The 25,676-nt window shown below is 41.1% G+C and overlaps 1 protein-coding gene across 9 annotated transcripts in view; it reads right to left on the reverse strand.

Annotated features, from left to right (window-relative positions):
* Positions 1-8,496: 8,496 nt before the first annotated feature.
* The window catches only part of adarb1b (adenosine deaminase RNA specific B1b), a 137,107-nt gene continuing 119,927 nt past the window's right edge, over positions 8,497-25,676 (reverse strand). For 8 of the 9 annotated variants that reach the window (XM_085135212.1, XM_085135209.1, XM_085135211.1 and 5 more), the window contains 4 exons: positions 24,444-24,612; positions 18,273-18,454; positions 12,507-12,685; positions 8,497-11,825 (listed from right to left, as the gene is read on the reverse strand). In XM_085135212.1, coding sequence (XP_084991338.1) covers positions 11,649-11,825; positions 12,507-12,685; positions 18,273-18,454; positions 24,444-24,612 — 707 coding nt within the window. In that variant the 3' untranslated portion in view covers positions 8,497-11,648. Of the gene's footprint in view, positions 11,826-12,506; positions 12,686-14,937; positions 15,465-16,808; positions 18,455-24,443; positions 24,613-25,676 lie in introns of those variants that run through there. The other variant, XR_014869771.1, reaches the window with a different exon arrangement.

A 25,676-nucleotide genomic window follows, 5' to 3' on the forward strand; every position in this document is an offset into this window, starting at 1 on the left:
CACCTCACACAAAACTGCTCAGGACAGATCAACGATGCTTCGGACTAACCCCAGTTTAAGTCCACCCGGTGCTCACAGTACCCAAAGGATCCACTGCAGACATCCACAGTGCCAGAAATCACAAGACACCTGCAGAGGTTCACAGCTGCATTATATGTAGTGAATGCAACGTGGCGCAGGAAATTTAAACTATGTTCTGTACATGTGGACTGTGTCCTAGTAGTTACAGCTATCTGTGGTCACCTGCAACATACAACTGAGTTTCACTTATTCCAAGGATAACTAGAAGTTATAACAGTAATTATAAATATTACTTTTACGGTCACACTATATGGGAGAGACTAAAAACAGGGTAAGAATCCTTACATTTACAGAAGTATTGCTGCTGACTGTGATGTCAAGCACACAGAGACGCACTCATTTCTCAGATCTTCAGTTTGACTTTGGCAGTGACAAGGGCATCGGGCTATTAGTCCTCGTTTGCACACTGCTTGGACAATTTAGCTACTCAAATAGAGCCCGCTTACTGGAAAACAGCTCCTTAATGAAGAGATGGACCGGTAATATGCCATAAAACTATTCTTTTATTCTTTCCTCGCACCCTCATGAATACACGCTGCCTGTATGCACACAGAGCCACTAAGTACACCTACGCATATGCACACTTAAACCCATACTTAAACAGACACACACACGGCACGCACGCATACCTCAAATGCAAGGGCAGAATGATAATGTGATCTGGAGGAAATGGTGCCAGTTTTGCCACGTAAGTCAAAAAGGTCAAATTGCAAATGTCAGCTTTTTCGCCTTCATTTTAATTATTCTGTCAAGTTCAAAGAGTCTCCATCAGAAAGGAGCTGCACCTGACAAAGGAAGGCCTGAGCTCACAGATAAGCTCAATCTGCGTCTCTTCTTGACACTTTCTTCTCTATACTTAGCCTATCTACTCTCCTCTCGCACACAGCGACTCTCAGAGTAAATTACAATGTATCGCAGTGAGCAGGGTGCCAAAGGGATGGCTTAGCAATTACCAGTGAACTATGAATGTGAAGTCAATTAATTTCTTCTGCTACTCTTCTACTTAGCTGATTTTGTAAAAACTCAGCTGATACATGATAAAGTGTCCACTTTTGGTTCTGATAGGCAGATGGTAACAACGTATCGATCCACTATTACACATACAGCACTGATAAAAGGAGAGTATCCCACTGTCAGTTCTATAGTTTTACATGTCAGGACAAAATCACCACAGCAGTTCCATCAGGTTGAAATGAAGAATTTATGCCATTGCAACACTTTGATTACTTTCTTTTTCAGCCATTCTGCTGTTTTCTGCTGTGCTTGGGATCATTTTGCTGCTGTGTGACCCAGTTTTGCCCAAACCTTAGCTGTGACACTGCTGGCCTCACATTTGACTCAAGAATGCTTTGGTATAAAGAGGAGTTCACTAAATAAGGTTCCCAGGTCTTGTAGTTGTAAACGAGCCTGAAATCATCACAAATCAAATCAAAGCCCTCCACCACCATTCTTGACAGTTGGTTTGAGGTGTTTGTTCTTATAAGTTTGTGTGGTTTTCTCCAAATGTGTTGCTGTGCATTATATCCAAACATCTCCACCTTGCTCTCTGCTGTCTGAAGCACATTGATCAAAAAGTTCTGTCGTTTGTTGCAAACCTGAGCTCGTGTTTTTTCCTGGCAACCCTTCCAAACATGCCATGCTTGTTCTGTTTTTTTTATTGTACTGTGATGAACTTTAACCTTTAACATGCTAGTCGAGGCCTGTAGAGTCTGATGTGTAGCTCTTCAGTTTTTCGGTTTTTTTTGCAGTTTCACTGAACATTGCATGGGTTCAGGCTTCGTATTCAGGCTTAGGAAGATTAGTAACTGTCTTGAATGTTTTCCTCTTGTGGATCATCTTTCTCACTCCAGGATGATGGGATTGTTTGAGAATGCCCTCATAACCAATCCCAGATTAATGTGCAGCAACAACCGCTTCTCTGAAAGCATTGATGATGTCTTTCCTGCTCGGCATTGTGAAAGCTGCAGACCGACAAACTGCCAAAACGTTCGCTGTCACGGGCACAGTCACAATGGCTGATGATTATTTAACCAGCTGCTACTTACCCTCATAAACTCCACAGAAGAAGTTAGCTTGTCCTCAATTTTTCACACACTGCTTCTGCATTTTAGCCAAATTTTGGTTAAATAATTAATGATGTGTAATATGGCATGTTTTTAGTACGTTTGAAGTTATATTGACCTCATTTTAAAACCAGCAAAGTACCAGATTGTGAAAGTGAAAGAGGGTGCACTTTCTTTTTATCAAGATTGTATAACTCTAGACCTATGGCAGCCATTTTTAAGTATTTGTGTATATTTTTGCAGGAATAAAGATTTTGGCCACAATTATAGAATGAAAACAAAAGCAACTCCTCTGAAAGGCGAGGGTGATGCTGAAACATTGATGTGTTATGCTGACATCAGCATTGATCATATGGAAGTTTCACGATAATGACATCTGCAGTGTTTTCATATATCATTTGCGCTGATAAAAGCATTGTTAATATGGAAATCTGAATCTTTTTGTGTCACTGTGAAGTCAAATAATGCTGCACTGAAAAAAAGAGCTCAAACAAAGAAAGTGTTTATGTTCCCCAAGCACCAAGATATCATTTAAAGTTTGGAGACAATGAAACTAAAGCTTTTTCCTAATTCGTGTGACCATGACCTTTAGACATATGACATTGAAGCATTACATATTAAAATGGTATTATCCTCATATGACTGGAGCAGAATAGTTTGAAATCTTTGGCTTTTATAAGCTGTAAAAAGCTGAGATTTAAAATATATTGTGTTGGAAAACTTTTGCAAAACTTTATGGCATCACTGGGACTTCAAGGCGAGGCGTCATATTGAAAAAATAAAAGTGTGCTGTACAAATCTCTCCATGATATATTGCTCTATAGGAAATTTTTTTCAAGGTTAACTTTGACCTTGGGCACTAACAATGAAGGGCAGTAGTTATGCCCCCCTAGGCCTGGTATATTGCTGTAAAGTATGAAGACAATCCATGAAAACTGGGTTATAAGTTTTTGCTAATTTTCACATTTCGTGTGACCTTGACTTTGGCTTTGATCCAGTGATATTGTGAAAACTCTGGATGCTAGTCTGCTAACAAACTGAGCTGATTACACACTCCCTCACTTTGAGCAGAGTGAGATATACCAAACCACATGAGCTGTAACTGCTGGTTTAACGTCTTCTTCTTATAAAACGTGTCAAATTCGTACTGTGTTAAAGTATTACTTCCCACCCACTGTTAGAAAAGCACATTTTTAGCTGTCTTGAAATGCTGTTTTATTAATGGTTCATGATTATTATTGTACGAACCCGAGGCCCAAACTTCCTCAGTCTGTGGTCCCACTGCAGCTCATTATGCCCCCTCTCAGTCTTTGTGAGATGCAGACAGCATCCATGTGCTCAAAATACATTATTTGGCACTTTATTGTTTTATTAAGTATTTTTGATTTTTTTTTTTTCTCCCAAGCCGTCAGAGAAAGTTTGTACTGGAAGGGCAGCTGCTGGGAAGAGAGACAAGGCTGCAGGTTTCTTGCTACTTTTTTGTTGTTGTACCTGTCGTAGCATTTTTGTGTCTCTCGGTGCACTACACCGGCATCAGCTTGTAATTTTCTCCTTTAATGCGCTCGCGCAGGTGGACAGTCTAGTGTGTCAGTTAGGAGAAGTTTATAATCTACAGAATTAATTCATCATCGTCAGCTCATATCATCAAACACGCCGCCCTTTGATTTCATTTTTCTTTTATAATCACACTTCAGTCTGGAGACTGTCTTCACTTGTCTCTTTGCTTTGGTTTCAGTGACAATGAGTTAGTGCTATCACTTGATAAAACACTCGCACACACAGTGCGCACACACGAAGGCACAAGGTCACAGACACACTCCAACCAGTGAATAACAGCAGGCTCGAGGTGGAGACTGGTCTTGCCATGTGATTCGCCACATACATCAACTCTGTTGAGCAGAAAATTGAAATGGAAATGTGGGCCTTGGAAGAGTGTGGCTTCCATTTACCCCTGGACCAAAGCTAATGATTTGTCATTTCTCTCAGGGACACAAGCTGCTGCCCTCGCTCTCACACGCATACCGCACCAGGGGGGCTGAGCCGCCTCACCGGCCTCTACTGTATGTAGTCATGTTTCATTTTATTTCCACATTTGTGCTCCGTGTGTTGCTGAGACGGTTGTTTCCAGTGATGTCCTGGTTTTATATCATAGTAGTTTAATTTAAGTAACATTTGTGAACGTCATATCAAATTCATTCATTAATTTTCTGTCACTAGTGAAAAAACAACAACACATGACACTAACAAAGCACATATAGCTGCTGGATACTGTCTGACTTTTATCTCTGACAAATGTGATAATATTAACATTTATGCAAAGAGCAACATGGTATTTGAGACTCGGCAGATGGATTTTTGCATTATTGAATTCACCTGTCACGACTGTTTGAATCTGTTTTTCGAGCTTTCATCATGTCAGCGGAGTTATGAGCGTGAGGTGGGGGGGGGGGGGGGGGGGGGGGGTTTAAAGCAGCGATGGGTGATTTATTATTGATCCGATGGCGGTATCTTCTGGGATGCTGATCAGACGCGCAGACAGAAACATCGACTTGAAACACATTTTAAAAACATTCTCTGTCGACTGTATGCACGCCGTGATTTCTTCGTGCGCGGTTTCACATTTTTCTGAGATCTTCATTTATTTAAAGAGTTTGAAGATTGCTTTATGGTTACCGGTCAGTCACGGTAGTAAACATAAAACCCGGGAACAACACATGTGTCTGAAGGCCTTTGTGTTCACAGCTAAACTCCTTAAACTGACATAAACTGTGAAACACATTTGCTAACTGCTAAAATTCTCTTTTTAATGAGAAAACTGAGCTACTTTCATGAAATAGGAGAAATGCTTGAAATGCATTTCAAATATTTTACACATTTTTGAGATTGAGAAATAAATGTTTTTACCTAAATGTACCTGCAGCGACATCAGGCAGCAGTAAGGGTGCATTTCAGTAATGACGCTGTTTGTTAATCGGCAGATTTGTCAGGTCAAACATGCATCAGAGCGGCGGTCCCCAACCCCCGGGTACCGGTCCGTGAGTCGTTTGGTACCGGGCCGCGAGAGTTGAGGCTCAGGTGTGAAATGTATAGTTTTCAGGGTTTTTATCGGTTTTCAGTGTTATTTTGTTATCGTTTTTATCGTTTACTCGGTTTTCCTGGGTCTTTTCACGTGTGTTATGAATAAATCTTCTTTTTTTCGGTACTGGTACTAGTTTTATTTTGTTGTATTTATCCGCGACACCAAAGGCCGGTGTTGTGCCAAAAACTGATTTCCGGTATTTGCCAAAAAGCGACTGCTCTTATTTAAAGTGCTATAAGTAACTTGTTGGGCTATAATATGTTAAACATATGTCAAATGGATCCCTTATGGATGACATAAAGTCATCTTGAGCCACAAACAACATTTGTGTAACAAGATAGAAGCCGCAATCAGTTTTTGGCAGTGACTTTTATATAACCTTTATTTATGCAGTAAAAAAAATCTAATTAACATTAAAAATGTATTTTGTAAGAGTAAGTTGCCCAACAGGGCAGCAGAAATGGCAGCAAATATTACAATAGTTCTGTAAAAATATTTTAAGCGGGGATAAAGGACCGGATTGGTTATAATGTAAGTACAAGTTGTAAAGATACTTAAAAAACAGATAATTTTTTAATTCTTTATATAACCCCTTTGTATCCCCTGTTCACCGAAGTCTATTTACGAACATACGTAAAGATATTACACATAAAAAATACACAGAAACACTGGAAATCAGTTTTTGGCAGACAATCACTTTTTGGCACAACACCGGTCCGTGAAAATATTGTTGGGCATAAACCGGTCCGTGGTGCAAAAAAGGTCGGGAACCGCTGCATCAGAGTATATCCACTATGAACGATGCTATAAAGCACAGGCAACGTGGGCATGAGGCTTTCAGGTAAAGTGTGCATACATCCTGTTTTATACATCCTGCTGATTAATACAGCAGCTGATCCGAGTCGGTCCATGTGGCACCGTTGTGAGTTGTGCCGGTAAGTTCATTGTGTTCTGTGGGTATGAAGCCAGAACAGCATCCAGACCATAATATCTATCACACAGTTACACATCTCCAGGCTCTGTGCTCTGGTACATTCATCTGTACAACCTATGTGTGTACTCCACTTTTTATCTCTCTCTATTAGAGAGCGTGTTTACTTATCAAAACTTAAATAATAGCTTCCATTAAAAACATCTTAAACACCAATAACTGAAGCTCTGTTGAAAGTTCATGTCACATCTTTAATTTGAAGTGTACATGATTATGATAAACTGGCATCAGAGCAGATAACTGGCCCTTCTCTTGGCTAAAAAGCTCTTTTCCTGCTTTAGGATTACACAATGTGTGAATTTGATGTATTTCTCTGGCTCTGAGTACACAAAATGCTTCTGTGTACTTCTGCATCCGCCCTGTTGCTCCTGTCAAAAGCTAAATTATTACTAAATGTCAAAATGCCAGCTCCACTGGCAGCGATACACGCCCAAACCATAACAGAGTCTGCTTTCCTTGCTTTCTCTCCATACTTTCTTTCTTCCAACATTTTGATCGAGGTTGATTTTTGTTTCAGTAGCCCATAAAACTTTGTTATGCAACTCTGCATGGTTTAGTGTTGTGTGTTTTTGCAGAATACAGCGTGATTGCTCTGTTTCCGAGGCTGAGTATAGGCTTGTGATGAATGCTCTGGACCCTCTTTTCATGACCATCCTGTAGAACGTTCCTCACTGATGGATTGTGGTTTTCACTACCATGAAAATGATTTTCCACTCATGACAAGATTTGTGCTCCTCGGTCCCTGTGGTGCGAAAACTCCTTTTTCAAAAATGTACGAACTGTTAATTTGATAAACTACTTCTGATATCCCTCAAAAATAGTTTTTCAACATAACTAATCTTCTTTGCATGTGTGGTCAACTCTAGTCCTGAATCCACACTCACAACTGTGAGTCTACACAAAACCTCAGCACCAGTTTAAAAGCATTTGTGCAGCAACAAGTGTCCAAATTCTTTTACCAATAAAAGCTTCAGTTTTCAATATAGCTAGCCATTACATAAAGCCTCACGACTGATATATACAGTATAGATAGCTCTATAGATGGATACTCGCTGGCCACTTCATTAGATACACCTGTTAAACTCCTCATTGATGCAAATATCGAACTAGTCGTTCACAAGAAAGCGAGGCGATGCATGTAGGAGTGTAGACATGGTTAAGATTACACCGAGCATCAATGGGAAAGAAGTGCGATTTTAAATGTGTTATTGTGTTTGCTGGCTGGTCTGAGTGTTTGGGAAACTGTGGATCTACCGGGACTTTCTGCACAACCATCTCTGGGGACTACAGAGAATGGTCTGAAGGCCAGTGGCAAAACACCCACTCGTTACAAACAAGCTATGAACAAGACCACACCTGTCAGCTAAGAACACTAAACTGATGCTACAGTTCACTCAGATTCACCAAAATTACACCAAAGAAGATCGGAAGAAGTTTTCTGTTCAGATGGTAGGGTCAGAATTTGGTGTAAACATGACAGCCTGCCTTGTATCAGTAGTTCAGACTGCTGCTGATGGTGTAATGGTATAGAAAATATTTAGGGAACACTTTGGGCCCTTGTATCAACTGATGCCCAACCAGCTGAGTATTGTTGCGGACCATGCCACTATCTTCATAACCACAGTGTATCATCTTCTGATGTCTGCTTCCAGCAGGAGATCGCACCATGTCACAAAATACAGATTATCTCAAACTGGCCATCTGTGAAATTAGCATCATGGATGTGCATTTCAACATGGACCAAAATCACTGAGCAATGTTTCCAGCAACTTGTTGAATCAATGGGATCAAGAATTACGGCAGAAAGGGGGTCTGATACTAACACGCTATACAAAATGGCCAGTAAGTATGCATCGTACCTATTTGTATACACACTTACAGAATGCATTAAAAATACAAAGTCTAGAAAGAAAATCGACTGATTGAAAAGTGGGATAATGTGTATGACCTGGACGTTCACATCGACCCTGCTAGCCTTTGAAGGGCTGTCACTGTAAAATGATGCAATGACTCAAAGCTCAGTTTTAACTAACTGCAGTTTTGAAGTCAGAGCTTTTATGATGTAGTATTTTCACTTAGTAACAGTTTAGTCAAGAAGTTAAATCCTCCACGCATTCTTCATCCAACACACATGAAATACAGTTTCGACTGTGGAGTTTGTCTCTGTGTCCCAATCTGCTGCAAACATGAAGTGATGCTCTCGCATGATTTCATACTCACTCTCTCTCTTTCATACACACACAGAAATGCGATAAAAAAAGAATCCCAACCATGTGCAAAAGTAAACTAAGAACTCTTTTATTCTTTTTTGTTCACTTTATATATCTATCTTTAGCTGTTAACTCTTTTTTTTTTTCTACACGAGTCCTTTAAAAGTTTGTCATCATGCTAGGTGCAGCTTCAGTGTTGGTAGTACATGCAAAGTTGTAGTTTTCGTCAGGGGAGGGTTTCACACATTGGACAACTGCAGAAGGAGAAGAACGGAGAGCAGTGGCTCTGGAAATCAGTTAACAAACACTGACCGATCTGGAGTCACCAAACAAAAGAAACATAATAATAATAACTAGAACAAATAAATAAAAAAAGAACCCCACCAATGGGTGCAGCTGCAGAAGGGGTGGGGTGGAGGGGTGCACTGACCATCATTGAGGATTCACAAAGGGTTAAGCAGAAGCAGTTCAGATCTTGCAGATAGTTTGATCCATCTAATCCATAAATGGGGACTTTTTCTTTCTTTTTTTTTTTTAAATATATATACATATATCTATATATGTATAGAGAGAGAGATCATGACATCATCTGTTGACATCTTTAGTGCAGTTAAAAATGAAAACAAAATCCAACAAGCAGGCAGTCTTTAGGGGGAAATATCGATATTAAAAAATCTCAGACTTTGCAGTTTAGAACAAACGAAAACACCAACAGAAAACCGAAGGAGCAGAAGGGGAGGAAAACTCGACACTCTTGTTGGTTTTGGCCTGACGTTACAGGAGATATTATCAGTATTGCTCGAGACTTTGGTCTGGATCTGTTTGTCGGGGGGGCACTGGATACTTTTTAAGTTGTTTTATTTTTTTAACTTTAACTCTACTCTGGGAGTCCCCGCTTCCTGCTTTTTAAATACTGACTACAAACAAACAAACAAAAATACCCCCAAAAACAACCAAGTATAAGTGAAAGGTACATACATGACATCACACGTGCCAGCTGGTGGATGCCACTTTGAGCTTAGGCACTTTACAGTGCATATTTTTTTTTCAAACATGGGTGGCTACAATGGGGATGAAGCATGTTGACCCCGGCAGTGTTAGTGCCATGCTTTATGGTGCCCAGTGAGTGACACAGAATCACAAATACTTACTTAGCAACAGTAACATCTTCACAATCTCGGCAACAGAGGAGGGATCAAAACATTTTGGGTTTTTTTTGTTGTTTTCTTGAGGATGAATCGATTGCACAGGTCAGAAGACGTGTTGCCTTTGTTGCTCCTTATTTACACAGAACTAGTATTTTGCAGCAATAATGATCGCAGCTCACAATATACACATGATCACCGATTGACAGCTACAGATGCACTAAAGAAGCCTGACATTTGTATTTCTCCCACTTTGAATCGAGCACATCATTTTTGTACAAAGTAAAAGTAGTACATTGTTGTGCGGGTATGCAAAAGACCGGACAGTAAAGGGTCGATGCCACAATGTTAGATATTTGAAAAAGAAAAGGAAAACACTGGGGCAGAAACACACATGGACATCATCATCTTTGGTGAAAATCTGACAGGAATATGCTTAAAGACAACCTGAGCACACACATTAATTGCACGCACACCCGCACATAGAAATTTCCCGCAGCTGGAAATAGGAAGTCACCGCGGGAAAACATCCTCATTTACAAATTGAAAACATGAGGACATTTATGCACTCGGGGTGTACAGGAGTCGAGTTAATTCACAACATGGAATATGCAGCTAACGTGTTTCTTAACTGGGCGTAGAGAGGACGAGGATGACCATGACATCACACTGTGATACATTTTAGCATACGACTTCTGAGTCTTCTCATGCAGGGGTTGCATTTTACTCTGCTGTTCATCTAGGTGATTCCGCACACAATAATGTGGAAGGATTGCATCTAGTGACATACTGTATGTGCTGCTACAGTACATATATACCACGTCATCTGTCAGCCATCATTGTTCCCTGCAACAAAATGACATAATTACAAGATCTGAGAGGTCCGTTATACTATCGCTATGTTCACTGTGGCGTTAGCCCCAGTCCTCATATGCCTAAGGGTGAAAAAAATAATTGTTCCCATCCCCCCCTTCCCTCAAAAATCAAACAATCAATCACAAGAAATCTAGAAAATAGAGACAAAGATTCAAAGCTGCCTGTGGAGGAAGATGCTGGCATTCATTCAACATCATTCGCCGACGGACGCGCGGGGCTCCCCGTCCTACGTTTTCCGCTCTGCAGGCCTCTAAGTTCAGTTTCCATGCAAAGCCATGGCTTGGATCAAGAAAAAAATACAACGTGCAGCACCTCCCAAAGCTTCTCCCAAGACCCAGGCGAGGGGTGGGGGGGGCAGTCAACGTGACCCTCACCCCTCCCTCGCATCTGTTCAAGTATGAAATGAGAGTGACATAAAATAACTTAAAAATCATACGCACAGATGAATGAACACGACATAAAAACAAAGGAAAGAGCGCCACGACGCTGTCACACCTGCCTTATGAACTCTGTCCAGTCAGTGACTCAAACAGGGCGACAACATTTTGTAACATTTTTATCTTTAATCCAGAGGATAAGAACACGTAGTCTCAGCTAAGGAACGGACCAAATAACACACAGTAAACGTTACAACGCTTATGTTTTTCTCAGCACTAGATTTACATCTTGAAGATTTATGCATAATTAAATTAAAATTTGTCAGTGTCATTAATTTTAGCAAAGATATATATCGTTTTAGGTCCATATACATTGGTTTTAGTCAACAAAGATCCCGTTTCTAGGCTACATTCTGACCTAAATTAGCTACTCATTGATCAACAAGACAGAACGGTATAATCTCAGCTTCCACATCTACGCCATAAGAACATGATTTCTCTGGGAAACAAATGGGTGCGTGTTAAACGAAAAAAAAACAAAACATGGATTCCAGTTTTACACAGAAAATAATTCAATGGAACGGAGCGTCCGGTAAAATCAAAGTAAAAAGTTAAATCAAAGACACGAGGCTGATGTCCTCTGAGGAATGAGAACGATGAGTTACGGATGGTTTGTGAAACGGCGCACGTTCATTTCCACAAATACAAAGTGCACGTGCGTGCTGACACATGGGACGGAAGTAAGTGTCTGCTTGTTAATACGGGGGCTCTCTCAGGCCTGGGTCAGGGAAAGAGGAGGGGGTGGTTAAGGAATCCCTCGACTCCCTCAGGAGCTGAGGGTGAACTGGTCTTGCTCGATGGGCTTTTTCACCCAAGCCCCCAAGCCGGCCTTGTGGAAGGCCTTGATGAGCGCCTGCTTGGCAGAGTGGTACTCTGTGGCCGCCTGCTTTGCTTCGTGGTAGGAGCTCGGCTTCGACACCTTGATCCGCAAGATGGACGACAGCTGAGGACGCAGAGAAAGGAAAGTAAGCAACAGAATAACAGAAACAAACCAAAAACAACGACACATTAATCTAAAATCTCAGCTCCTACAACATGAAGAAAAAGAAACTTGTTTGCACTCCTTGGAAGTCAGGCTCTGACTACTAACGTGTCTAAACGCTAAATTATATTATTGGGAAAGTGGACGAAGTCAGTGGGTGCATGATAGCAGGGAGATGTTCTCACACACGTCTCAGCACAGTGCAACACTTCACATACACAGTCATGCCAGAACGCGATGTTAATGTTAGAAAAAACTGCTCCTTGAGCCGATCCTTTGGACTTGCTGTAGTAACAGACCCAGCTTTCATTCTCAACATTTAAGTTGAGTCTGTTTGACACCAAAGTTGACCTTTGCTCTCTGTGCGAGGTCAATAGTGACATCACTTTGTGCAAACAATCAGAACAGGGCTTCCAAGGAATGATCTCGTAGCTTAGCTGCGATTCCTGAGGTACCACACTGAAGTACGTGTGGTTCAGACGTCTACAGCTGGTGATGCTGACTGCAGCTGACCTCAGTCTGTTTACGACTCACTGTCAGAATCACTTATGTAAGAAACTATAGTTATGTCACGTGACTCAGCACGTCTGCGCCAGTATTACAGTGAGGTGCGTGTGAATGTGCGCTCTGGCCTCGCCGTACCTTGGAGTGAAGGCGCACCCAGCGGCTGTAGAGCGCGTGTTTGCAGAGCCGTGAGGCGCGGCCCATGTCGTCCTTGCCCGTGGTTGCGTTGATCACCTCCAGGGCCTGGTCACCCACCGTCCAGTTCACACTGAAGTTTGGTGCCTTGCCTGGCTGCCTGGCTTCAGCATTACTTATACCTGCCATTAAAAACACCCAGAGTCAAAGACCGAGCGAGGCTGCAGGTTAAAACACAGACATTTTTATTTATAGGACCTCCGCAGAATGTAAAAATCTTTTTTTAACATTACGTCAATGCCAGAAATGGAATAATTGCACGGCACCGCTCCAGCGATTTCCCACAGCACCCAGACTTTCTATTACCTCATGTGTGGATGTATTAAACAATGAAGGAAGTACCCAAACATGGCAGTCCATCCTTCCAAAGGACAGCTGTTCCCACAGCTGCAATATCTCTAAACAGGACAGTTTTTCTTCTTCTCATTTCATTTTGTCTAACTCAGTAGAGACAAACAGTAGAATCCACCTGGGGGGGACTGTGAGGACAGAGCTCGCTCTCTTCTAACACACTTCAGGGCTTTGGCCTCCACTGTATCTCAAGCATAAATGGGAGATATATGGATGCCATAAATCCCTGTGTCTTCCTGTGTGTGTGTGTGTGTGTGTGTGTCTGTGTGCATTAAGCTCCTTGGTTCCATTTGGCAGCACTTGTGGCAGAAGATGATTTAAAGGGGATGAAATCCTCAGCGCTCTAACGCCACAGCACTTTCACCGCTAAAAACTCTCTAAAGCGGAAAAGGTTAATAACCTTCCACCATTATCTCCTTTACTTGCCATTTAGAGAGAAGGAGCAGGGTGAGCTAAACGTACATCCCGGCTGTGTGATATGAAGCCCCACGTCATCCCCCAGGATGTAGAGGAAATCTCCACAGTGCCACTCATTCCACTTGTTTGATATGGAGCGCCCTATATTCATGGCAGCACAATGACCAGTGTGAGCAGTGCTGTAGCAGTGCGGTATTTTCTTGACCTTGAACTTTGCTTTGCGTGTTTGTATCGGCGCACAGCTGGGCAAGAGAGGCACGGCCAGCTGGATGTTTAGGTGGAAAGCAGAGCAGCAGTACGACAAAGCTGAAAATGTCAAAATTTTAATTAAACACTCGCTCGTGTTTAATGGAGCTCAAGTAGGAAAGTCAGAAAACGACTCTCAGTTTCTTTACAAATGAATGAATGGATTTTTATTCAGTTTGAAAAATTCAAACTCAGAATAAAACACCGTTAGGCGGAGGCGGCTGCTGCAGAATAATCACCCACACCTCTAAACATCAAACTCTTTAGCTCTGCTGCTCTTTTTTAAATGAGATGTTATATTACTCTAGCTCAAGAAATTTGAGCATCACTTCCTCCTTTCCCACATGAGAGCTAATTTTATTGGTCTGCATGTGTATTTTTTATTTATTTATTGTTTTGATGTGTTGCTCCTTCTCTTCTGCTTCTCTGTACAATCTAACTCATCAGGACAATCCAATTTCCACAGCAAAGTGTCTTCATCCATTTTGTGAGGGACTGATTTCATTTGGTTATCATCCACGAGCTGTTTCAGAGCACTGACGAATGACGCTGACAGCATATTTTTTAAATATCTGCGACCTGTGACGGGTATTCAGAATCCTTCTGTCTGTTTTGGACTTTGTGATGATGCTACATGTACATGAAGAGGAACAGCAGATGTGCTTTTGATACTTTCAAGTTAAATGTTCAGGAAACAAAATATATGGTCTTCTGCAAAGCTCGCCCAATGGGGTTTGATGATTATTACATTGTTACATCTGATGGCAAAACCAGTGAAAGGGTACATGGCTCAAGTATTTGGATGGATGGATAGATCTGCACAGATCTGTAATGGTGAAGAGAGATCTGAGCGTGAAAGTGAGGCTGACAATTTACCGGTCGATCTACGTTCCAACCCTCACCTGTGGTCACGAGCTCTGGGTACTGGCAGAAAAAATGAGGTCGCAGATAGCAGCAGTGGAAATGGAATTGAAATGGAAATTTCCTTCATTTGGTAGCTGGGCTCTCTCTTAGTGACAGGACTCTGGAGAGATTATATCTCTCGGTTGACTTGGGAAAGACTTGGTGTGCCCCACCCCTCAGATGAGGTGGACGTGATGACTGGGCCTCTCTGCTTAGACTGCTGCCTCCGGACCGGAATTGTCCAAAATAACCGGATTTAAGGATTTCCGGATAGAAGGATGGACAAGTTTCTCTTTAATATATATGTTGATAATCTCATTAGTAATCATAAAGTGATGCTTGGTTTTTACTTTAGAAATAAATCTTACTTTACTAACTTGTGTTTTTTTCCTGTAATTGATTATGATGATATATTGTATATGCATGCTTCCTCCTTCATCCCTACATTTTATTACAAATGCAAAGTCTCTGACTCACCACGACGTTCTTTATGGTTTGTGGTTTGGCCGTTTGGTATATTTTAGCATATTTTTCTCTATGAAGCCACTCTTCATAGAGACCAGACTGGACCAGAACTTCCAGTCTACAGCAGGACCTTTCTCCCAGCTACACTCTTCTTAATGGTTGCTTCTGGATGTACCTATAGTTCTGACAGATGTGGGGAAAGCAACAATTTCTTCTAATGTGTCTTATAATAATTTACAGTATGACATGAACTAAACATGCCTTTATCGATCGGTGATTATAAAAAGGAATACAGCGAGGAGACTCGTGGATGTTTCTTTTACGTTAGGGGTATTTTGATATTGTGTATTTGTAGCACTTTTCTATTCGTGCATGGCCAGGTCTCTCTTGTAAAAGAGATTTTGATCTTAGCGGGACTTCCTGATAAAATAAAGGAGACAATAAAATGTGATGAAAGGACCCTGAGTGCCACTGTGCAAACTTTGCCTATTATTGTTTATTATTCATTGCTCATTAAACCTCTTAAGCCCCAAGGGGGTTTCTGAGCTTCCTGCTCGAAAATGTAATGCCCAAATTTAATTGATTATTTCTCTGCAATTACAAACTCTGTCCTTACAATCTTGGTATCAAAATAAAGCTAACACTTGGGAAATTTCATCAGAGGTGTAAATATTGAATCAGATATTACTGTGTCAAAGTTACTGAGACTGGAACACAGAAAAAGAAAGCAGATTTTATCCTCGCCTAATTATTATTTTTTTTTTAATTTTTAGCATATAACCCTTTGAAAAATATGCCTCAGATCACATTTGGTTCCAGAAATCCAGTAATCAACATATAAACATCATCTGTGCAAAGATTTATGTTTCTAAAGTGAAACAGTGAAAAACTACAGCGCTGTCAATACATGAATATCCAGACGTTGTACAAAAATGTCCAATTTTGGCACACAATTGGACACCATGCCAGTTGATTTTTTTTAGGTATTAAAGAGCAGAAATTAATAAATTTTATTAACAGGCCTAAACATGCTTTTTTAAAAAAATATATGTTTGAAGAATTAACCACACATTTACATGGCAACGGCCCTTTTCTGCAGCGCGTATAGAGCGTTTGATTGGCCTCTGGCCCTTAAAACTCCGAGGGGCTGTAACTTTGGTTTCTTTTGGTCAATTTGTGTGATTGACACCTCTTTTTAATGTTTGAGCCAATAGATTCACAGTGACAATGCCATGTTCACGTCACGTCAACCAATCAGACGTTGTGATGCCAAAACCCACGTGGGCCCAAATTTACTGCATGTGGCGTCTGTTCAGTCACGTGCCTGTAGGTGGGTCTAAAATGGAGGTTGTTGACAGAAAACTGCTGTGATGCGGCTAGGTAGGCGTGGTAACTACTGTTAATCACGTGGCTACCGGCTACCGGCGAAAATACCGGAGGAAATTGGACGGTAAGCCAATTTCTGTCTTAGCGCATTTGCGCCGCTGTGTGTTTTTGTGGTCTTTTTTTGTGGCTCATTCAGTGAATTTTGGTCTGATCGTGGTGAAACTTGGTGTGTGGAGTCAGTGATAGCCCTGGAAGCTAACCTATCTTTAGCCGGTTACATGAAATCTGAAGAATTTCTGGTTCGGTTTTGTTTGTTTAACGGACTTCTGCGCATTTACGTAACTGCTCGTTTAATCACGGCTTGTTTTCGGTGTGTTTGGTGGTTGTAGAAATGGGTAATATAACATTTTAGCTGAGATTCTGAGGTTTCTATGGATACCACACATGTCTGGACTTATATTTCTCAACCCGCGTTATAACCGATTAAACGTGATCTCCTCCTTTTTGCCCCCGGGGCATGGGGCTTAAGTGGTTAACCCATTTGGCAACTGTCAAAATCTGTGATAGCTGTAACTCTATAACCATAACTGGACTTTAGGCTTTTTTTTCTGAAACTGAAAAATTGCAAGAAAAGGAGCGATGAATGGATTAAACTTTTGAAATCTAGTTAAAGATTTATTTTTTCAAACCAATAAATCTCTGTATAAATAAACATCGTCTGTAAGCTGGTCATGCTCTCATAGCAGCTCCACATTTGCCAAATTATATGAGTTACGTAACAATGTTAGCGGCGACTGTGGTTCACTGTCTGAAATAAAAACTTGTTTGTGTGTCTTTTGTCTACTTCAGCCTGAAATTAAAGACCCAGTGTTTCAGAAAGAGCCCACTGCTGTCACTGGAAACTGCATTTATGTGGAAAGAAGGAGCTTCTACGACGCTGCCACGGCCAAAGGCTTTGTGCAGATGAGTTATTGAAATCGTACTTTAGAATCCGTTTTAGTAACAAGGAAATAATTTCTCTCTTAGCACATAAACAGAGCGAGATAATGAGTTCAAGGACGTTGAAAAGATGTTGCAAAAAGCTGAATCAGAAGGAAAAAACACACAAACTTGTAAGAGTTGGCCAAACGTCTGCAAAATGAAACAGCTGGGAAAGAACAAATGCAGGGATACCGACAGGTACGCCCTCATGCAATAAAAAGGATGTATGTTATATCAGAAAAACTCGCCTACACAAGGCATTTTGTAGAGAGTATAGCAGCAGCAGGAACTCTCCGCATTTCCACCTTTTTTCTCAAAATTAACAATACATTTTTTTTTCTTAATGCGGCCCTAATACTCATTTATAAGCTTCAAAGCAACTGTAAATAAGCAGGCCTGGAGCCAAACATTTACATAATAATTTATGACTTCTTGCAAATGTCTTTATATACAATATTTTAAATGAAAAACAATATTAAGTGGAAAAAGTGGAGCAGAAATGCAAATGGAAAGCAGACTCATCTTTCCTCAAACACAGCATTGTCTTACAAAAAACAACCAAAATACAAAGACTGCATGCTCTGCATCTAAAAATAGAAAGTTGAAAAGAGAGAGAGAGAAGAAAACACTGCAGGAGTCCTGGTCTATATGGCCTTTTTAAAAGGTCAAGCCAATGCTGAAAATTTACACAAAATGATAAAGCTATTCAAATTCCACAGGAACTAGGTAAATGTCAGCTCAGATCCAACAAAAGGAGAAAAGCAATAACTGTCTTCCTGTTCCTGTGGGACTGACTGACCAGCGGGGTGAATTAATGTGTTTACTGCTTACGATTAAAATCTTCCTCTTTGATATTTAGACAGCTGCGGGTCGATTGGTAAAGATTAACACAGTGATCCTCTCAACCCGTGAAATCGTGATGACTGATCTATAACAGCAGAGATCTGCAGAAGAAAACTTGATGATGCACTTTTCTTACTTTCCCACCTCATCTACATCGAAGAAGGCGAGGGCTCTTACCGCTGAGAAGAGGCCTGTTGAGGGTGAACTGCTGGGGCAGGTCTTCGATATCTGCGATGCGCTGGTACATGGCCCTGGAGAGGTGGTCTGCGTGGTAAAGGCTGCCCAGGATGATGCTGGAGAAGTAGATTGGCTCTGTGAAGTAGCTCATCAAGGAGCCCTGGATGCCCACCACGTTCCACCTGCAGAGAGAAAAGCACACGAGCTTCACAACAACTTCAACGTATCATTGAGGCAGTTTTAGGATTTCAGTGAACAGGCAGCACATCGCTGTAATGTTCACAGGCTGACTGGAATACACACAAAAACAGAGTTAATACTGCATATTAGTACATGAACACTGAGTCCTATCTGACGTCCTACAGCTATCTACAGTGTGAGGTATCCAATTCCATTTTCCCCAAACTTCTGTTTATTTCCATGCTGTGCCATTAGCCATCTTTCCCCAGTCACTCTCCTATTTACATGCTCTGTGAAGCAGTGCCTGCCCTCCTCGCAGAAAGACAAATACATAAGGAGCCAGAGAGAGAAAGTTAGAGAAGTTTCTCTAACTCTCTCTCTCTGGGTAGATGGAGAAAGAGTCAGTTAGGGTGTGAAGGCAAAGAAAAAGCGAGAGCGAGAAAAATGAAGAAAAATAACAGATGTGGGAAATGTTAGAGAAAGGTGGTGCTGAAGGCTGCTGGCATCTTATACAGTGCATTTTATCTGTCAACAAATCCCATCGAAAGCTGAAAACCCAGTGATTACCTGCTTTCCAGACCGTGCACACTGCATTCAGCTCCAAACCCACCGAATTCAAAGACATACATCTGCAACATTTGAAATGTTTAATCAAAGAAAAAGGCTCTTTTCACTGACAGGTTACTTCTGCTTTCACTCACTGCTTTGGTATGTTTGATGAGGTCTAATGCTCCAAAACTATTTGGTAATGTTGAAGCAGCAAAGCAGCTGGTTTGTCTTTTTGGCCTCAAAATATTCCTGTTAAAGTTTAATCACTAAAACTATTTAGATGAATGAAAAGCTCATTTTTAAGACAGAGAAATTAAATCCAGTACTAAATAACACTGGTGTCCATGTTTCAGTCACACCACAGGAAAATTAGGGAAGCAACCTCGTTACTAGGAATATTTGGTGATTGCCCGGTCCCTGTATTTAATTAGTTTATGAACAGTGACCGATAGCAAATAGTTGCATGCAATACCCTCAACCTCTGGACTCGACTGCACAGTGCAACCTGGTGGGAGGCAACCTATCTGCAAAGAGACAGATTGGTGATGGTTTGTATAAAACTGCAAACCATAATCTCTAATCCAGTTTTTATACAGAGACAGATTACTAATGCACTGAACCGGTCTGCAGCGACAGGCACGACTTGTGCGCAACATGTCAGATCTATGAGATTCTGAACGAAAGCTTTTAAGGTGAATTTGTGTGTGTGTACACGACAGCAGCTTTGCAAGAAACGGCAACAGAGTTGAAATTTACACATATTTATCACAGTTAACCCTTTAAGACCTACCATAGAACCAAGTCCGCCAGAGCTTATATTATATTTTTACATGCTGTGGAGCCATTTTTGGGAGCATTTCAAGTTGCTATACATCAATACAACCATTACAGCCTAGATTTTAATAATATATATGAATTAAGTGCATAGTAATTACATAAATTGCAAAAAAGTGCAATAAACTACAAAAAAATTGAAAGTCGTTTTTGTTTTTTTAACATATATTTCTAGTTAGAGAAATTTAAGAGGCTTATCCCTCAAAACTGTAAATACAAAAAAGTTGCACAAAATAGTTTCCCACCACAGGAAATTTATTTTGAGTGTCTTCATAGTTTTATTTTTGAAATACACCATTTTTTATATACTGCAGGAAAAACGAAAATAAATATTATAATGCAAATTTGCAAAAAAGCAGCATATGCATCAAAATAAACTATTTCCAGCAGTGCAATATGAGTCCTAAGCATCCCAGAAACGACACAGAAAGTCATAAAGTCAAACATAACTTTTAAAATCACCAGTATAGGCTCATGAGGTCCTGATGGTAAAAAACTACATTTCCGCGAAAAATGACGTCACTTCCGGTTTCGGGCAGGTCATGGCGGACATGTGATAGTTCGCGCTGACGTCTAATCCAATGTAGGAAGTGTTATGAACAGCTGATCGGATCGGCAAAGCGTGTTTCTGGAATATTATGTTTTTGTTGCTGCAAGCGCTTTTTATGCAGTTTTTGCAAAGCTATATGTGGAAGGAAACTGTGACCGAGGACAAGCTGATGGCATAAGATGTAAGTACAACTCCTCCGGTTTCATATGCAAAAAAAATTATTGCGCTAGCTCACGTGGTTGCAGATCTACCTAGATTTAAAAATAGTTATGCAAAACAGAGCGTGCTGCTCCGACCGGTTTTAAAGGGTTAATCTCTAACTGCCACTTTGACCCAATTCAGTCTCAAACTTATATCACACTGAAATGTCCTGATGCATTAAAGTCACTCTGCAGATGGCTGAGAGTGGTTGCAGACCAAGTCTCAGCCTTCGAAGCAAACATTTCAAAGGCATTGAGACTGAACGTTCATTGCACAGTCACAATAATTTTGTCAACCTAATTTTGTTTGTGTTGTGCTCTCCAGCAGCATCAAAAACACCTTTAATGTATCTTCTAGAGTCCAGTCGAGTTCACTAACAGGATGTTTGTGAGATGAGGCGTACCAGTAATTACGTCCAATAATATGATAATAAGGGTGGGACCAATAGTCTATATTTATACTCAAAACAAAGCATCTATACTGTGATAGTGTTGCAGGAACACCATCATCAGTTACATCAGTTACAATGATGACTCGTGATACTGAAGGTTTTTGACAACACAGCTACAAGGCACAAAAAACCCTAATGAACAAAAGTGTTGGTTACAAAAGTGATGCTGCTACTTAATTGGACAACTTCATCACTGGTGATGGTGTTCCTGTTGCATTCGCTGATGTCGAGAGAAAAACCGTGAGTATCACTACCCTTTGTCTTTAGGAGAACATTACAAAATGAGGGCTGGCTAGCTCTTCTCATTCTCCCTTTTACTTCAGGCAGACTGTTTGAGAGTCTGTGAAATTACCAATGTGAACCCAAAACAATCAAGAATAATATGCACACATGCAAAAGACCGCAGGCTACGCAGAGGGTCCATTGTTTCCGTATGCAATATTCTGTGTGCGCGTTTGTGAGAAGGCGTGTGTGGAACGGCGAGAGGGCAAAATAAAATATCTAAATTCACTGTAGCTGCGAGCAGTAAAGCACACGTTCACACATTCAGCCCAGTCAAACAGCTTTATAATATTCTGTGCAATACACAAACTGCTGCAACACACGCACACACACTCATGCTGTTTCATCACAGCAACACGGTGACACATATACACCTGTATACCCTCTGAAGGACACACATACACACATGGGGTAAAAAGCCACAACAATCAAGCGAGCTCACACAGAGTTATGTTGTGAGAGGCATTCAATTTCATTCCTGTCAAACATCACTGTATTTCTTTATCGCTTTTTTTTCTCCCCCCAATACCGTGCTTTGTGCGTCTACACACACACACAGATTGTACACACTCAAATGAGAACAGGGTCAGAGTAGGTCAGAAAGCACACGTGATGAGCTGTTACAGCAAAAACAAAAGAAAAGAGGAAAACTGAGAGAACAATTTGCCTTTATGCTAATGAACTCATTCAAAGGACAGACACCAGGCAGAGAATGGCTCGTTCATAATGACGCCGTGTAATCAGAGTAAAATGAGAGGTGCGAAAACAATGTGTAACGAAGGAGCACTGGGGGCACGGGGCAAAGCCTGCCCGTCAGTAGCTGCATTGAACGGCAGCCCTGTTGCTAACTATCACTCACGCAGGGACAGAGGCAGGTGGGTGGAGGATTTCTGACACGGCTAATAGCGTGTCATGAGGAGGTCGCGCCGCAAGTCGTGCATAATAGTTTCTCACAGTGGAAGAAAGACACTCATACCTTAATTGCTTACATGCATTTTTTTCTGCTTCTTGATTTCAGCACTGATCTGTAACTCGTGTCAACTTTAAAAATTTAGTCAGACTTAAAAACGTCCAACTTCCACCTTATTTTGCCCTCTACTGACTTGGATCCCTCCACGATGGACCACCACATAAAATGTAAATCACACAGTGAAAGGGCAGCTCACGTAGTGCGAACAGCATTTGCCAGTCAGTAGACATGTCCCTCCTCAAATACACACTCAGCATTCAATCACTCGGTCCATTCGGGCAAAATATTATGATCCAGGGCACAGAAAGCGAGAGGAAGAGGAGGAGGGCTCACGAGAGGAGTTATGGAGAAGCTTCACCGTTCATCACAAGAGAGGCAGAGTGTTGCCTTGAACACGGACACAGACTAAAGATGCTATGATGTGTCTGCAAAGATGGCCCCGGGGGCAGTATATCAATTTAGCTGTCCCTGACACCCCGGGAAGGCTCGAAATGGCATGGTGGATGGACAAAGCAAAGATAAAGCGCTGTACAGTCGATTGAAGCAGTGGAAAATAAAACACCTGAAAAGAGTCTCATGTAACACATCTGGTCAGGGCTGAAGGATGACGTGTTGCTTTATGTAGCCTTCGCTAAACTAAAGGTTTCTAATAACACACAGAAAGCAATTCAATCATCATATCGGTCTAAGAATGGGAGAAAACCCAACGGGTAATACAAAGCCTGCAGGAGCATGACTCTATTGATATTGACATTTCTGTCAATATGTCCACGATGTATGGAATTGTTTCTATTAATATAATTCATCATCTTTAGTGACCTGGAATCACATATACTGTATAACAGGAGACTTGTAGGTTTGTACAGACGTGTAGAAGCATCTGTTTTTTACATTTCTGACGGTGTTGACTTAAACCTTCAGCTTCCAGCCTCCTTCATGCCAGAAACCAGTGTAGTACTAGTCGCAGTTCCAGTTCTGAGAAAACTGATTTCACATTTGCTCTAAAAGTTACACAAATAGAAGTTAACATATTTAATTGTGACAAAAAAAGAAAAAAATCTTCTTTAAAGTGTACTTTGATATTTTGGTCTATTTATATTGTTTTATCTGTTTTATTCGTGAGAGGCTCCTCGGTTTGTACTTTGTACTTAGAAACAGAGTTTCTGAATATTTCTAAGGACGAATAATAGTGACTTGTACTGAATGCCAATAACCATGTTAAACACACAATGGCTGGACGTAAATAGGAAACTAAAAATAAATCGACACAATCCGCTCTCATGTAACCGGGCAGCCAAACATGCTTGGGCCGCGGACTCATCGCTGTGACCGATAAAAAAATGCTCTGAACATGTGGTAAACTTTAAGCCATAGACGCTTGGGGAGTCGTGCTAACTGACTGCCTTCAAAATTAAAAGATCTTTTTTTCTTAAAAACAGGAACTAAATGAGAAAGTTGGCACCGAACTAGGTTTCTACACGGGAATAATGATGTGCAGAAGAAAAACCTGGAACCTCAGTCAAGTTGGCCCTGTTTGATGAACAGCACTGAGTTAAAAGGTTTTTTTTTTTCTCCAAATCCTTGACACACACCCCTGCTGAATTCAGGAGTGGCCCGGTACTGATGAATGGAGTGAATGAATGAATCCTAAAATAATAGCAAGCAACAGAACAATTCTTCAGATAGGACGTGATTTTTCTGAAATCTTAGAAGGGCTCCTAATATAGCGTGAAGGGAAAAATATAAACAGCTATCTAGTTTAAATGTTATGAGAAAAAACAGCCAATATTAAATATACAGAAAGAACTGACTGAATCAATATGACTGAATCATATTTGAATCATATCTGTTATTAATCTCTGTCTCTCTTCCACAGCATGTCTTTATCCTGTCTTCCTTCTCTCACCCCAACCGGTCGCAGCAGATGGCCCCGCCCCTCCCTGAGCCTGGTTCTGCCGGAGGTTTCTTCCTGTTAAAAGGGAGTTTTTCCTTCCCACTGTCGCCAAAGTGCTGCTCATAGGGGGTCATATGATTGTTGGGCTTTTCTCTGTATCTATGAAGCGCCTTGAGGCGACATTTGTTGTGATTTGGCGCTATATAAATAAAATTGAATTGAATTGAATTGACAACTGAACTCAATTTATCCCAAAATACCTCGCAATCTTGTCACTGCAGGACATGGTGAGTAATCGCTCCCCTTGAAGAACACCGTCCCAGGTCTGGATGGTGTTGCTGGACCTTACAGGGATGGTGCCCTCCCCGGACTCGATTTTGGTCCTCAGCTGACCCCGCGCTTTCCGGTTAGGATGTCTGTCTCCTTGGTCTGGGTGGCACATAAGCAGAAGCACATAAAGGAAGAGAGGAGTGTGAGTTTAATTTACTCTTTTATATAGTTTTATGTGACACTCGTTTGATGTTTGGAACATTAAATCTGTTGGTGATAGAGTGATACAGTTTGTTTGATTAGGAAACATTAAAGAAAGTGAATGTGTGGGTGAATCTGTTTCTTGGTGTCATTCTACTTTTCTTCAGTTAAAAAGCAGGAAAAATGAGGAAACGCTGTTGAGTGGGGACCTGTTGCAGTAGCTCTCTTTTGCTTTGAATTTCTTTTATTTTCATGATTTAATGCAAACCTTTCCTTTATCAAGTCTTGTCAAGTCAGGTTTTGCAAGCCTACTTGTGTTTCTTTCCTTATATTAGACTCTTGTTAATGTAAATCTCCACGAGCTGTTTGCACTGATGGCCTGCGGCGAGGCCTGAAATCCCAGAGGAGCTTCCAAGGAAACGACTGGGCTGCAGAACAGTTTCAGGGATGATCATGGGGAATGTGAGGTGTTTGGACAATAAGATGAACAACTTGCTGAGTAGACCCAGGGGCAACACTGTGGGTGTAGTCTGATGTGCTTCACGGTCTGCTGTAGTGAGATGCTGCCTCGCTCACACTTCCTGGACCACAGTATGAACATTGCTGGCTCCGGGACTTTTTGGGAGGAAGATTAATCTGAGCCGTGAAAAGAAACGATGGCTCTAGTTGCGACTGACAGTTGGTTTAATCCCAGACGTGTTACTGGTGGATCGATTCAGCCATTGCAGGCATTTATAGAAAATATGAATAAATTATCATGAATAAATTAAATCTGTTTTTTGTGTGTTAACCTAAAAGTTTTGACATTTTCGGGAACATGAAAAACTTTCCTCCATCAGCTGATGTAGCGCTTATCCAACTGAGCATGGCTGTGATAGGATGTGGATAATTAACAGATCCAGGCCGTCCTCTGCATATACAACTGGTTCGTGTAAAGCCGGTTAGAGTGTGTAAATCTTTACCACAGTTTTTAGATTTACTGAATTGCTGTTTTTTTGCCTCTGTCAGTGCGCCCCAGGGCA

This window comes from Neolamprologus multifasciatus, chromosome 16, assembly GCF_963576455.1.
Source record: "Neolamprologus multifasciatus chromosome 16, fNeoMul1.2, whole genome shotgun sequence".
In the NCBI taxonomy this organism is placed as follows: Eukaryota; Metazoa; Chordata; class Actinopteri; order Cichliformes; family Cichlidae; genus Neolamprologus; species Neolamprologus multifasciatus.